Below are 15,569 nucleotides of genomic sequence, written 5' to 3' on the forward strand. Positions count from 1 at the left end.
ATACTCCAATTTTTCTAGATTTCTTTGGATTTCCTCCCTCCTTATCTTCACCTGAACTGAGTTTGTAACCCTACAGATCGGTCTCTTTACCACTTCCGCGAAACTTCTCTTCAGATCCATGTTTCTACCTACTTTTTCTTCTTGCGTATTGTTCTTTCTATCGATTGACCTGCGCAGAATCTGTAGATTTCCCGCCATTGCAGTCCATCCCTTTTTTTCCCCTCTACCCTTTGGGATGTATATACAATATTGTTTTCGTTCCAAATCCGTTACTCCTAGTCGGATGAAGCACCCCGCTCTATTTACACTTCGCAGCAGAGAGAAGGATCTCCCCTGTTCCTTCCATTCCGTCACCCATCTGTCTTCCTTCTCATCCCTTATACAGTGGTTTAGGCCTTCCATCAGGAACCCTAAACTCTCCACTCCCATTCTGACCCAAGACGAGACTCCCCCTTTGCTTTCCTCTATAAATATTTGGGGTTTTCCTCTTCTCTCTAGAAGCTCCAGCTCAAACACCTTTGATTCAACTGCGAACCTGCTCCCCCTTCTCCTTCTTCGAGGCTCCTCCTTATCTTCATCTCCCTCGCCGGCGTAGTCTCGCCTATTTCCTTCCTCACGAGCTCGCTCGCTGCCGCTCTCACTCTCTCTCACTCGCTCTCTCTCTCGCTCTCTCTCACCCATATGTGCACAAGTCACAAGGTAAATTGAAGATTATCACTTTTTAACATATAATAAAACTTGTTACAGACATATTCCCTGACATTGCATTCCTGATCTTCGCTTTCAACTCATAAACTTGTGAGGAATTGCCCAAATCTGAGCATGTCTCACTTACTGCATTCCATAGTTGTTTGGCAGTGTCAAGATGCATATATGTTTGGCCGATCTCTGGTTCCATAGGGCTAACGAGCCATTATAAAATCATAAAATTCTTTGCATCTCAGACATGGTATGTAGGATCACTAGATTTTGGGGCATGTTTTATACCAGTCAAATAATTGATCTTACCCCTTCCTCTCATGAATGACTTCACGGATTGTGACCACTGCAAGAAATTATGATCATTCGGTCAAGGTGTAGTGATATGTAGGATTGGGCTTTTAGTAGCCCAAATTAATGAAATCTGACCATTCTGAGAAGTCTAAATGTTAGAGGAATCTACAAGGTTTCATCAGAAGATACCCCAGATATTGTAGAGAAATAGTTTAAGGAAGAGAAGAACTAAAGATGAATATATTGCTTCTGCAAATCTGGTTAATGAACCAGATTGAGAAATAAACGAGAAATCTGGAATATAAACCATATCAAGAAAATAGAAAAAAATCTGGTAGAGGATCGGATAAATGCTGACTTTTTTTGTGAGTGGTTAGCTTGACACTCAAAAGCCTGTCCTAGGGTTTAGGGCGGATCTGATACCATGAACACAAAGATGAATTGAGAATTAATTTCTGATTCTTATTACTGCAGTGTACACAGGATCTACAATCATATTTATAGATACAATGATCAAAATCTATTCAAGGGAGCAACCTATTCACAGGAAATAATTAAAATTAAAATTTAAAGAATAAAATATACTAAAATATTCTAAATATGGATAATATTTCCTAATTTTCAGCGGTGGATCTCCTAATTTTTAGCAATGAATCTGAACCAATCTTTCAGCAATAACCTCTTCATGACACCATAGACCTTTAGTAGAGCCAAACATTGTCTAAAAACTAAAGCCCAAATGCATCTTGCTATTTCACAGTCAAGGAGAATGTGATTTGCTGATTTTACCTCCTGCTCTGTTTTTTAATTTTTCTTTTTTTTGGCTGTGGGGGGTGGTGTTGGGTGGTTTATAAAGTACAACAGTTCACCGTAATGAAGCCCCTACTTCTCAATTGTTCTAATATAAAGTGTCTTTCTTAAACTGTTTTGCATAAAAAAAACTTTACCTTGGATGATGTACAAGAACACTATATGGTTGACACTGGAAACCTTACTAAGATCAAAGGTAAAAGGGCTTTAAAGAAAGAGGAGAGTGAAAACTCTTCTTTGGTGGGTTCCAAACATGTGTATCAGTCTTCTCCTTACTAGCATGCTTCATGTAAATGAGCATGGGAAAACTCTCCATCTCATTTAGTGCCAATCTTGAAACTTGTGATAAAAAACTTGTATTTCAATGACCGATGTTGCCTTCCTCACACAAGTAATTACTTACTCAAGCCTCTTTGTTAATTCTCTGAAGATATTTCCTCTTTCTGATTGTAAAATACTAGCATATCTCAATCATATTTGTGCCAGAGTAATACCTGTATTACACACTTTTTCGATGTTTTTTAAATAAATTTTTCATTTGCTTATATATAAATTAATATTTAAGGAGGTTTATCTGATTTAAAAAAATATATTTAAGGAGGTTTGCATGATAGATTTGATAGCAAGAGTATAAGAGGTGTATGGAAGTTAAGTTTCCTTATATTTTATGTGAATTATTGGGAATGAGGAGAAATGGAGGATGTTCTATTTTTATTTTTATTTTTTATTATTTCTTTATTTATTTATAAATATTAATAAAACAATAGGTTATGAGTTGAGGACTTCTTTAAAGGGGGTGCTGGACAGCATGGAGCTTAAGCTCTTGTTCCTGGACACTATGCTGTCTTTGGACTTCTGTTTCATTATGTCAGTGAATCATGTAGTGGTTCTTAATGCGGTTCTCTCAAAGTTCAAATTAAGCATATTCTGAGTTGTAGCATGTTTTTGATTGATTGCACCCATGCTGTTCATGACTTCCCTTTTTTATTTTATATTTTATTCTATTTTTAATTTTTGAATTTTTTAACAAATATAGATTGTAAGTCTAACCTACACAGTTTGTATTATTTCATTTGGTTGTGATAGTTTTTTTTTTTTTTTTTGATAAATGATAGTTGTTGCTTGAGAATCAACATTGTTTACTTACATTTCATTAAACCTTAAGCTCAATATACATTTTCTTGTTTCCAGACTGAAATGACTACTGCTGAAAGGGAACTTGACCAGAATACCAATTTTGATTGGAACCGAATTCAAGAAAGTGGACAAGAAGTTGAACCACTATTTGGACCTGGCTATACAGGACTTGTCAATCTTGGAAACAGGTAATAGGTCCTTGGGATGTTGCTGGGCCCAATATTGTCATTTCTTGTTTCTTGCTCCTGAGGCCCGGCTTAGGTGGCAAGAAATTGGATGGGGATGTTGAGGCGCAAGGTTTAACTCAATGTTAACAAAAATACCTATAAAAATATTGTTCTTCTTTGCTCATTTAATTTCTTGCAGTTGTTACTTGGCATCAACCATGCAAGTTGTGTTCTCAACACAGTCCTTCTATTCACGGTCAGTTTATTTTATATAACCCATACGAATTAATCTTATGCTTTTGGTTTTGGAGTTATTAATATTATTATTATTATTATTTTTAAATTTTTATGTCCTGTTTCTTATTTTTGATTTTTTCTGGTGTATTCATTTTATTAGATATTACTTGAGCCAAAGTTTGAAAGCAGCTTTTGAGACTGCTCCTGCTGATCCAACTGTAGATCTGAACATGCAATTGTAAGTAGCCTGCATGTCTTTGTTATCAATAGAAAATTTCTATACTTTGTCAAGTTCACTACTCATTAAAAGGTGTTAAAGATGGGCTTGCTTCTTAATCAATTCATTTGTTTATCTATGATATTGTTTATTATTATTCTGATAGAACACTTTAATATTTTCTTTTTTGGTTTGTTAAATGTTTGCTAATTGGCCTTTCATGACGGAACATCTAACAAATGGAGGAAAAAAAGAATTGTTTATTATTATACTGATAATAATAAACAATTCTGTTTTTAATAGAGGTTGAGAAAGTAGAACGCCACATGATTATTTTATTATACTCTTTAGGCTAGATTAAATAGGATCGAATCTTCCAATTATGTTTTGCTTTAAAAGCTACTCTTTTGCATGTTATGGCTGTCTGTTGTTACTTTCCCTCTTGGATGTTACAGTTGCCTGAATTCAACAGCTTTTTTTTTTTGATCAGAAACAAAGAAGAATATATTAATAGAAGAAAAGATACAGGAGAAAGAAAAGTTACAAAAGAAAGAGAAGAAACCAAGGGAAGGATGAGAGGTCGTTCCTACACAAACTGAACAAAGGAGAAAACTCCCAACAATAGAACTCTAAAAACAAAGAGAAACCCCAACAATCTTCAAACTTTTGAAGCGCAAACCGCAATCCAACAATAGAATTCAACAGCTTTTTGCAGCATTTCTTTGATGGAAACAAAAAAAATGCTTTCCCAGCTTTTGATTGCTTAATCTATGTTTCTCACTTTCCTGCAATTCATTTGTTCTGTCATATGGTCGAACATCCAACTGCTTGTAAAGAAGTAAATACGATGGATTTCAAAATAGTAACTATGTGACATGCTATAATCTTTATTTGAGTGAGATGGAAATGTTGACAGGGTCATCAGGTCCAGACCGGTCATTGTTGTGTTTTGATGGCTGGGTTACTTTCAACCAGTTGGACTGTAAGTTACATGGTGGACATGGTCCAGGTTGCAAAATAGATAAACAGTAAAAGCCTGAAAATTTATACACAATCTCATGCTAGCCTATCACCTGGAAATTCAATTTAATTGTTAAAGACACAAGTTTTGATTTTCATTATGGGCATCATCATTATGTACAAAAAAATATGTAATTCCCATCTTTTGATATGACCTGGACCAGTTGTCAGGCCAGATTGCTGGCTTGCTGCTCAGCCTAGTTTACTCATCTGGGTTTGACAACAATCCTTTTAACACTTTTAAGTTGTATGGCAGGACAAAATTAGCTCATGGTATGCTATCTGGTAAATACTCATTTCCAGCATCAGAGGTATGTGGACTATAGAAATACACCGTCTTTGTTATTTTGTTTCTTCATTTGGTGAAATAATGTCTTCTTATTTGTCATCCAGAAAATTGATATTGCAAATGCTGCAGCCCCCATGTCAAGTTCTGTAAGCTTTCTTGCAACCTTTGCCTATTTTATGAGTTGGTTTGATCATGGCATTTTTCAATTTATACCATAATACCTGCTAATGCCCGTTGGTACAAGTTTGCTTTGCATGATTCTGTCATCACCTTGATGATACTACAAGAAAAATGCTCTCTGATGCAACTTATCTGTGTTCTGTTTTGCTTCCTCAACCTGTAACTCAACAACTCTCGAGCAAGTGATGGGCTGTTCTGCCAGTTGTTCATATTTTTACTTAGTTGTTTAGTTATACATGGTCTAAAGTTACAAAAAATTTGTAGTCATCATAGCCATATAATTTGGTCCTATTGATTTGATCCTGCATCTCTTTGTCATTGCTGATGATTTTATCTTCTGACACATCTCCTTTGAATTTTCCTTTGTTTATCCTATTCTCTCCATCTTTCAGAAACAAGAAGGCATACCCCCTCGTATGTTCAAGGCAGTTATTGCTGCCAGCCATCCTGAATTTTCTAGTATGAGACAGCAGGTATGTACACCTTGCTTCTAGTTATATCTTGATAAAACACGCTTTTGACTTGCTTCATTGTGGCCGAGACTTATTTTGATGACCTCATTTACTCTCCTTCCTTTGATGGATGTGCCACCAATCTAGAGTTGGATTGGTGGCTTCTGAGAGCTGGGTTAATATTGCATTTAAACCTCAAAATTTAATTTAATGTATGTGGATCTGGTTTTTCTCCCATCTTTAAGGGAAGAAACATCTGGTTTCAATGAGAAATATTTCCTTTCTTTTTCTAGATAAATTGCAAATAAGAATGGTACCCCTTTTTTCTGACATTTACATGGTATCCATTTTGGATATGCACCCATGTTTTTGTTGCCAGTTATATTGTAAACTTTTTGGATTCATATGCCATGCTGTTACCCCGTTTTTTTTTTTTTGATAAATAAGAAGACAAATATTATAAATAAAAAAAAAGAGCCATGTCTTCGTTAACATTGACATGTTAGAAACCCCATTTCCATTTTGGATACTAGCACCCTTAGTTACCTGGACTCATCAATTTACTTGTGTTGACATGATATCATATGGTATGAATATGGGTATGGGATCTTGCATAGATACACTATTTTTCTTCATATATGGCTATTTGATTTTTAATTGATTTCTTTTTAACTTTCAACTTCCTTAATGGGTGGTAATATTGAAGATAGAGAAGAGTTTGTTGGAATGTGCACTTCTATGTTTGTATTTAGGGATGGGAGAGAAAAGATAGATATAGAGAAAAAAAGGGGGAAAAGGTGGAGACTAACTAAGATTGACAATTTTTCAATCAAATCCTTATATAGTTTGGTTGAGCTAGGGTGAGCAAGCTTTTTTTTTTTTCCTTGCTCAGGATGTTTGGGTCTCACTGGCACCTTGTAGAGTCAATTTCTATGCTTGGGAAGTCGTGTGGGAGAAAATTCGTTAGGTGAACTTATGAAAAGAGTTTTCAGTCATTAGTGATTTGGGTTTTCCTTTGCAAGAAAGGTTTAGAGTTGGCTAATCATATTTTAATTCATTGTAGGGTAATTCACAATTTATGGTTTTTACCCATTAAAAATTCACAATTTATGGTTCTTGTGTTTTCTTTATTTTGGTCTCATGAGTGCTTCCTTGTTCACTTAAGGAGTTATTTTTTGGTTGGCACAAGCACCATGCCAGGAAGGGGAGAAATAGGTTTTGTCAGATGGCTTTTCTGGTTCATTTAAAGGGAATGTAATAGGCGGTGTTTTGACAACATGGAGTGCTTGGAAGTGTTATTGGAGAATCTCTTTGCAAATGCTTTGTTCTCTTGGTCTACTGTAGATTCAGATGTTAATGTTGGTTCCATTCTTGACTTCTTTGATTGTGTTGGTAGCTCCTAAGATATGGTTAGTTGCATGGGTTGTGCCCCACTTTCTTAGGTGCTTTTTTTTTATGTATTTAATCTTTGCCTAAAATAGAGAGAGCAAGAATGAGAGAGATAGAGTTCTTATCAAGGATATCTTTGCTTTTTGGTTGATTTCTAACTGATTATTCCTTCTCTCTGTTTTAGCATGTTAGTCTACACGTCGAGACGAGTTATTAAGAACGCAATCCTATGCAACGTAGCTTGCATCCATGTCCTTGTGACATAGTTGATTTTAGCACATTATCAAATCTAAACTTTGGAAACCAACAATACAAAGCCTTTGTTCCACAGTGAAGTGTCTTCCCAGAAGAAATTAGGGTCATCATCATCATCCAATACCACCCCCTACTAAATGTATTTTTTATAAGCACAATAATATAAAAGGGTCCAAGCCCAAAGCGAGGACAACATGCCCGGGAAAGCTAATCAATCTATTTGGTGAAATTAATGTATCATCAAATGATTGTTCATCTTCCAATTGCCAGTTCCATTGGATTCTTGAAATTATTTAACAATAGTGCCTGGAAAGTTCTCTGACTTAAGAATCGCAGTCCGGTCTGTGGTTGTACAATATTCTTACTGAGAACTATCTAGTCATGAGGTTGCAGACTATTATTGTGAGGCATGTCTACACAGAGTTGTTCAGTATCCATGCTGGCTGGTGACATCTCTAGGCACATGTTTTATTGCTGATCAGCTTTTCCCTTGGTACCATTGATTTAAAATACCTACCAAAGGTCTAATGTGGGCTGCAGCTGGTCTAATTCAGGGTCCCTTTGGTACAAACTATTGGAAGGAGAGCTTTTGCCTCTGGATCTTCTGTTAGAATTTTTAAAGAAGTACTGTTATTAAAATGCTTTTTTTTTTTTTTTTTTTTTTTTATAGGTAAATGCAGATTGTATTAATATTTAAAAAGTATACACGACGTATACATAACAATAATAAAAAAAAGAAGGCGTGACTACACAAAAACCAGCAACCGCCTCCTACAAAGAGCCCCAGTCCACAAAATCTAACAAAGTAGATCCATCCCAATGTACAATTTGACCCAACCCCAATAGTTATACAAAAAGGAACTTTTAATTGTTTGGTGTTTGGCTGACCCAATCCCACTGTTATAAAAATGCTGTTAGGTGTTTGGCTATCAGTTAAATTAGTGCTCTTAAGATTGAATAGATCGTTTGGCAACACATAACAATAAAAGTGCTTTTAGTAGCGCTTGATTATTAGCAAATACATGCAATAGATTTTTCATGCATAAATATTTGATGATATATTAATTGTTTCATAAATATATTGCTTACTATGTTTAATATAAATTATTTTTAAATATAGTTTTATCTTAAAAATGTATGGCATATTCGGGACATTGTGAACAAAACAAAAATTTAGTACATAAAACAGGGAAAATACTTGTTAATTTAACAAACTAAAAAAAAATAAAATTATATAACAAAATATTGATTGTTTATTTGTTTATTCATTTATTTTTTTGATTGGTAAAACAAAGAGTATATATTATAAGGAAATGACTAAACAACATCCCAAATTATACAAGAAGTATATATTGACCGCCAAAATGCTTAACCAAGTGGGGGAGGGAGAGAACAAGAAACTTCACTTGCCTTCTTTTAGAACCTTGCCAATTGATAAAGCTAATAAGAGAAGTAGGGCCCACATCTACAAACACCCTAGTCCAAGACCACAAATTACAAACAAAAGAGTTTTTTAATCTTTGGACCGATAACTCCACATTATCAAAAGCAAGCATGTTCCTTTTGATCCCAACATTCCAAAAGATACATAAAGGGGTAGCCTTTGAAGGCATTTTGTGACCTTTACTGAAAAAGGACCCATGCCATCCAAGGAGTGTCTCTTTAACTGAAGAGGAAAGAACCCAAGACTCTCCAAAGAGAGTAAAAAGCAGCTGTCAAAGAATCCCTGCTTTTGCACAATGGAGAAGAATGTGATCAACGATTTCTTTTTCAGAGTGGCAAAGAAAATATCTATTTTCCAAAGAAAACCCCCTCCTCTGGACATGATCCAAAGTTAAAGGCTTTTCCTTAAGTCACCTCCCAAGCAAAAAAAGCCACCTTGGGTAGCATGCAAGAACTCCAAATGATGCTCCCCGGGAACAATAACGCCGGGCTCCAAAACTAAATAGAGGAATTTGATCGAAAACTTTCCACTCTTTGAAACCATCTGAATCGCCCTATCTTCCTCATCTTTATACACCCTTTTTGCTTGAAGGTTCAATAGAAAGTGTTCCACACTTTCCACCTCCTAATCATTAAACGACCTAGAGAAGCGAGTTCCACCCCCTTTGACTGTTGAGCTCCACATGTCCGCCAACCATGCATCCTTAGAAATGGCTAGGGCAAATCAGGCGGGAAAGGAGACAAAAAATGGCTCGTCTCTATACCACTTATCCTTCCAAAATCTCACTAATGATAGGTGAAAGGAGAGGCATGATGAACACATGTTGTATTTGGGGTTTGTTTTGAAATGCATATAAGGGATTTAAGAAATTAGTTAAAGGTGATAAATAAAAATTAAAAAATTATTAATGCACATCTAGAGTGTTCCGCTTAAGCTCAAATTTCGGACTTCTCAAAGTCTGAAATTTGAGCTTCTCAAAGAAGCCCAAAATAGCTTCTTAAATTGTACAAACACACTTATTTAACTCCGCAAACAGTTACTTCTATTTTTAAAAAGAGGTTTGGATCCTTGAGAAGAGCTGTTTGGTAACAAAAAGCCCATACCAACCAGAGGCTTAGCTGGTGGCTGCATAGGTACAGCCGCTTACCTAGGCTTAATGCAAGGCCATATGTGGTCTGGCTTGGTGAAGGACAATCCAGGTGACACTTTTACATATAACTGTTACCAATCTACTCCAGTTCTATTATTATTATTGCCTTTGTTCTTGTTATTCATCTTTTATATCTTACATAAATACTTGACACCAACTTATCTCTAGGATGCCTTAGAATTCTTTCTGCATTTGCTTGACCAAGTTGAACGAGTTAATGCTGGGCACCCTGAATTGGATCCCTCAAGGAGCTTCAAGTTTGGTATTGAGGAGCGACTTTTTTGTCCATCCGGAAAGGTTGCTTATAATAGAAGGGGGGATTATATTCTTTCTCTAAATATTCCACTGCATGAAGCTACTAATAAAGGTAAGTTTTTGCAATTTTCAATGTTGGTTCACATGTCTAGCATTATTTTCTGATGATTCTAATGTTTGAGAATCCAGATCAGCTAGAAGCCTTTAACAAACTGAAGGCAGAAAAGAAAGCAGAGGGGAAAGAAGTGTGAGTTCAGATGGGCTCAAGTTTTTGTTTCTATTATTTACACCTCTTATTAAGCACATCTAGTTCTATTTTTTATTTTTATTTTTTGATAAATAAGCAAAAGAATTGTATTATGAAGAGGCGCTAAAATAGCGACCCAAAGAAGCACATCTAGAGGCACTAAAATAAGCACATCTAGTTCTATTACACATTTATTGCTAAGCATATCTAGTTCTAGCAGATCTGGTGATGAAATCGTTCGTCCAAGGGTGCCTCTTGAAGCTTGCCTAGCAACCTTTTCAGCTCCAGAGGAGGTTCATGGTTTTTACAGCACTGCCTTGAAGACTAAAACAACCGCAGTCAAGTACGTTTTTATGATGTTTCTATATTTTGAATTCTAATATCATGTTCTACACATATCTGCAACTGTTTTTCATTTTTCATTTTTTTTTTTATTGATAGATATATTGGTGTATCTTCTTCTTCCTTTTTCTTCTTCTCCTTCGTTTTTATTTTTAAATTTATTAAAAAACGAACATGGACAGAACTGACTTACTTATTAGGCCTGAATAGGGATTGTTTCACCAACTTGTCTAATATCAGCTCTCAAGTTGGTGGCTCACCTGTTATGCTGGCCATTGTTGGAAAGATTTGAGAAAAATTAAGCTATAATTGAATGGAATTTTTTTTTGAGGAACTTAATAGTACTCTTCATTTCTCATTGATGGTGTTGGAAATTAAATGCTCATTTTTAACACCACTGCCCAACCCCACTCCACCCCCAGAGTGATTTTGGTTGGTTTTTCTATTATTACCAATTTTTGTTTTTTTAAATTTTCTCCATGCAGGACTGCTGGTCTAACTTCATTTCCTGATTATTTGGTGTTGCACATGCGGAAATTTGTTATGGAGGAAGGCTGGGTGCCAAAAAAGCTTGGTATCTTTCATGTGCCTTTATTTGCCTCCTTGCAAAGCAATTTTTTTAACATTATTACTTTTGTTTTACTTGAAATGTGCAATTATTAATTATTACTACGTTTTTATCATATTTGACTGTCCAGATGTCTACATAGATGTTCCTGATATCATTGATATTAGTCACATGCGTAGCAGGGGCATTCAGCCTGGGGAAGAGCTATTACCAGAGGCTGGTATGTCTTATTGTCTACTATTGCCAAATTCCTAACTAAATCCAGTTCACATAAAACATCATATGTGCATTTGCTTTTCCATAACATAATTTATGTATTTTTTTTAATTTTCCTAGTTGGTATGTGTAAACCTTGTAAATTGTGCCAAACTAGTAATTTTGATTGCTGAAGAACCTTATGCAATAAGCGGAGTTCGAAAATGTAGTAGTTAGATGCAGGGCTTTTATTTTTTCCCATTTGATGAATACTCTTTCTTCTTTTCTGTCTTTTGTGTTTTGCTCTCTCTCTCTCTCTCTCTCTCTCTCTCTCTCTATCTTCTTCTTTTTTTGTTTTTTATTTTTTGGGTACATGTAAACCTGGTCCTCTCTTATATGCATCACAAACTCTTTCTGCCCAAGCCATACCTCAGGCCATCTAGATAATACTGTGAATTATTGCTTATACTTGTCTATGATTAACCTTGATAAACATTTTTTATCACTCTGACCAGAGTACTGAGAGACTTGCACTTGTCTGTGACTCTTGCTTCTGGACCCAATATAAAGAAAATAATGTGGTTTTTTTAATCTTTGAAATTGATGAATTAGTTTAATTGCATCCATAACATATGTCATCTATGAGTCTTGCTAATGGGTCTGATATAAAGCAACTAATCTGGTTTTTCTTAATCATTCAAATGATGAATGAGTTGATAGTAACAAGTGTCTAAGCCATAATTTGGATGATTCTTGAGCAACTTTTCAAAAAAAAAATTCTTGTCATAAATACTCTTCCCTGTTTTCTCTATTTTTACTTCCATATTCTCTCTGGGAGATGTGATTACTGTTCATGTTAACAGTTCACGTTTTAGGCCAGTACTTCTATGGATAAGGTAAACTGGGATTTGGTGCTAGAGGTAGTAGATATTAGATAATGGACCAAGTGCAAGGAATAGAGTGTGCCTCTTAGGAGGGAAAATCTCAACTAACATAAGCGGCCTACCAAGTTTGTCTGCATACTTTATTTCATCATACAATCCTGATGCCTTCTTAGTTTGCCCTTGGAGCAAAGTGGGATTTGGGGTTAAGACCACTGGTGAAATTGAATCAATCTCTTTTCAATGCTAAGTGTTATGGAGATTTGCAGCTGGACGAGAGTGTTTGCATATGGATGCAGTAGCTTGGAACTTGGAAACTTAGGCTGGCAAGGGGTAGGTAAAGGACTAATGAAGTGAGGAGATCTCCTCTGGGGTAGGTGTTGGGAAGGATATCGGAGGCAGGATTGACAATTTTGGCAAATGAATTGGGTTCATGGTAGGAGATGGGGGTAGAGAAGGAATTTTTCTTTCTTTTTTTAGGGATTTCTCATCCCTTATCCATTTGTACAGATCCTTACTTTTATCTAATACAAGACAAAGTATAATTTCTTTGTAATAAATACCAAATAAATAAAGTTCATGTTATGGAACTGATGTATGTGGTTAAGTTGATCCTGGAATTTTTCCAGAATACTTGCAAACTATTCTGCTTCCAGCGCAATAAAATTGTTACTTTGTCCATAAAAGATTCTAGATTTCTGAGAATTGAGGAAATGGAGTTCATTTATTTAGTGTAGAACTGCTTTATGGGACATTGGCTGATTAATATTATGTAAATTGTGCTTCATGGTCCATTTTCGATTTCATTGATTGGTTGGGTTGTAAGTAAGGGTTTTTTTGTTTTTTCTCTCCCTTTGGCCTAGTTGCCTTGTATACTCCGTGTATACTGTCAGGTGTACTTCAGGCTTTCTTTATACAATTGTTTTTACTTATCAAAAAAAAAAAAAAAAAAAAATATTATGTCTTTAAAATAATTGTTTTGCTATAGATATCTCAATAACTATGAGACTTGCCTCATCTGCCTCTGTTGCATCTTGATAATTCTGACACTATCCCATGGTTGTATATTGGAAAATTGTGATTGACGATTAATACTACGCTTATTATTTGGCATTTGTTATTTTTTCTGTGCAGTTGATGAGGGTAAGGTGGAGTCAGAAAAGCTCTTGGCCAATGAGGAGATAGTTGCTCAACTTGTGTCAATGGGATTTAACCATCTTCATTGCCAGAAAGCTGCTATTAACACGTCTAATGCTGGAGTGGAAGAGGCGATGAATTGGTTGCTATCACACATGGATGATCCAGGTATTGCAAATCAAACAGTTGCAACAGATATTTGCTTTAGCAGAAGGCAAATACTTAGGAAGCTCGTGCCTTGAAGATTGTGAATAACTTGATGTGTTTATGGTAGACTGAGGGGAATGATACTGACGGACACTTTTTTTTTTTCCAGATATAGATTTTCCCATTTCTCAAGAGGCAGAAAATGCTGAGGCCTTGTCATTTGTGGACCAATCAAAAGTTGATACTCTGATTTCATTTGGTTTTCAGGAAGACATTTCTCGGAGGGCATTGAGAGCATCGGTAAAATTGCAGTACCTTAGTTTCTTTTGGGGATATGAACGTCATGTGTCATTTTTCTTGTGGTAGGTTATGGGATTTGCCTGACTTTTGGGGATTGGCAGGGTGGTGATATTGAGAAAGCAACTGATTGGATATTTAGCAATCCTGATGCTGCTAGTTCATCAGATATGGATGCTACAACAAGCAGTACTCCTACTGCTGATGCTGGATTGCCTGATGGAGGAGGAAGTTAGTTTCTTATATACCCTTCTGTTATTGTTTTGTTTTATACATGTACATGCGTTTGATGATTTTACAACTACATGGTAATGCAGCTGCATTTAGCTTCTTGTTTATCGATGTGGAAGAGGTAAAAAAAGAAAAGTAAAGAATCAAATATGGTAGCAGGAACATTCTATTTTTTAGGATTTCCTTGAATGTAGCTGTTTATATCATGTGGAAATGATGTTCACCCTGGCCTGATATTAAATTTTTGGTTGTTGATTTGGTTTTTCTCAGTTTTTTGTTGTTAGTCATTGATGTGTGGTGATATGAATATAGTCATCATTGAGAGGATTAAATTTTAGTGAACCTTGGAGGATGTGATTATAGTCATCAGAGGATAGCATTTCACTGAAACTTTTATTTGTTTTTATTTTTTCAAAATATTGTTGTGATAATATCTATTCTTCCACACCATGTTGGTAAAATTATGATAATTTCGTACTTTGATATCCACTTTAGACCCATCCATGACAAATTGGCTTATGTTGTGGCATTTCTGAATTCGTCTTTTATTTTACTTCTGATTTAATTTAATAAATTCAATTTTATATTTTGATTTGGAAGAGATAATTTATGAAGACAGTTTTAATGCATGTTTCTTCAGTTATGAATGATATAATTGCTATTATGATTCTGAAATACTGTTAATAAGGGGCTGTATGACATGATGGCATAGAGATATTTCGATATTTCATAGAAAACAGCCTATTAAAATTATGTTCTTGTTTTCACCCAACCTATTATAATCCAATTGCTATGCTTTCCTATGCAGGATACCGACTTATTGGGCTAGTGAGCCACATTGGAACCTCAACCCAGTGTGGTCACTATGTTGCTCATATATACAAGGATGGAAGGTGGGTTATTTTCAACGATGACAAGGTTGGGGCTTCTATTAATCCCCCCAAGGATATGGGATATTTATATTTCTTCGAGAGACTCAGCAGTTGAGTGACATGAAAGATTGTCGACATTTGCAAGATGCTGTGAGTTTCTGGAATCTCAGTGGTACTTGCTTATGGTTGTTGCCTGTAGAATGACTGAAGACAGCACTGGCCGGGTGGTGTGATAAAACTCTTTCCCCTTTGCTTTGCAGTACTTGTGAGTTTCTTCAAATGCAGTGCTCTGGAAATAGGGTCATGGTTTTTTGGGCTTATGACTATTTCTGAATTCTTTTTTAATTAAATTGTGGGAATAACAACTTAAAAAAGGCCGGAATGTCATTCATGAAAATTTTTGTAGCCATGACTTGTTTCTGTCTGACCAGATTTGATCAACATTTTGCCGGATCATCAATTGAAATGGTATATTGTAAAGTGGGAGCAAATATTGCATAAATGTTGATAACTGAGTGCCCTGGTTGGTGTCTACTCAAAGGCAGTATCTAGGTTTCAAAATCAACCGGGACTGGAATGTGCTACATGTGTTGAAAATTACTTTCCTTGGGTGACAATTTTCGTAGTTTTTTGAATCTAAAATATGAACATTAGGCC

At 35.6% G+C, this 15,569-nt stretch overlaps 1 protein-coding gene across 1 annotated transcript in view; it reads left to right on the forward strand.

Annotated features, from left to right (window-relative positions):
- The window catches only part of LOC117909638 (ubiquitin carboxyl-terminal hydrolase 14), a 35,866-nt gene extending 20,410 nt beyond the window's left edge, over positions 1-15,456 (forward strand). The window contains exons 6-20 of the mRNA XM_034823724.1: positions 2,995-3,128; positions 3,307-3,363; positions 3,505-3,582; positions 4,838-4,892; positions 4,975-5,016; positions 5,443-5,523; positions 9,909-10,107; positions 10,185-10,242; positions 10,463-10,585; positions 11,070-11,158; positions 11,283-11,372; positions 13,363-13,533; positions 13,682-13,812; positions 13,914-14,040; positions 14,849-15,456. Coding sequence (XP_034679615.1) covers positions 2,995-3,128; positions 3,307-3,363; positions 3,505-3,582; positions 4,838-4,892; positions 4,975-5,016; positions 5,443-5,523; positions 9,909-10,107; positions 10,185-10,242; positions 10,463-10,585; positions 11,070-11,158; positions 11,283-11,372; positions 13,363-13,533; positions 13,682-13,812; positions 13,914-14,040; positions 14,849-15,027 — 1,614 coding nt within the window. The 3' untranslated portion in view covers positions 15,028-15,456. The remainder of the gene's footprint in view (positions 1-2,994; positions 3,129-3,306; positions 3,364-3,504; positions 3,583-4,837; positions 4,893-4,974; positions 5,017-5,442; positions 5,524-9,908; positions 10,108-10,184; positions 10,243-10,462; positions 10,586-11,069; positions 11,159-11,282; positions 11,373-13,362; positions 13,534-13,681; positions 13,813-13,913; positions 14,041-14,848) is intronic.
- Positions 15,457-15,569: the final 113 nt, after the last annotated feature.

The sequence above is a fragment of the Vitis riparia genome, chromosome 19, assembly GCF_004353265.1.
Source record: "Vitis riparia cultivar Riparia Gloire de Montpellier isolate 1030 chromosome 19, EGFV_Vit.rip_1.0, whole genome shotgun sequence".
NCBI lineage: Eukaryota > Viridiplantae > Streptophyta > Magnoliopsida > Vitales > Vitaceae > Vitis > Vitis riparia.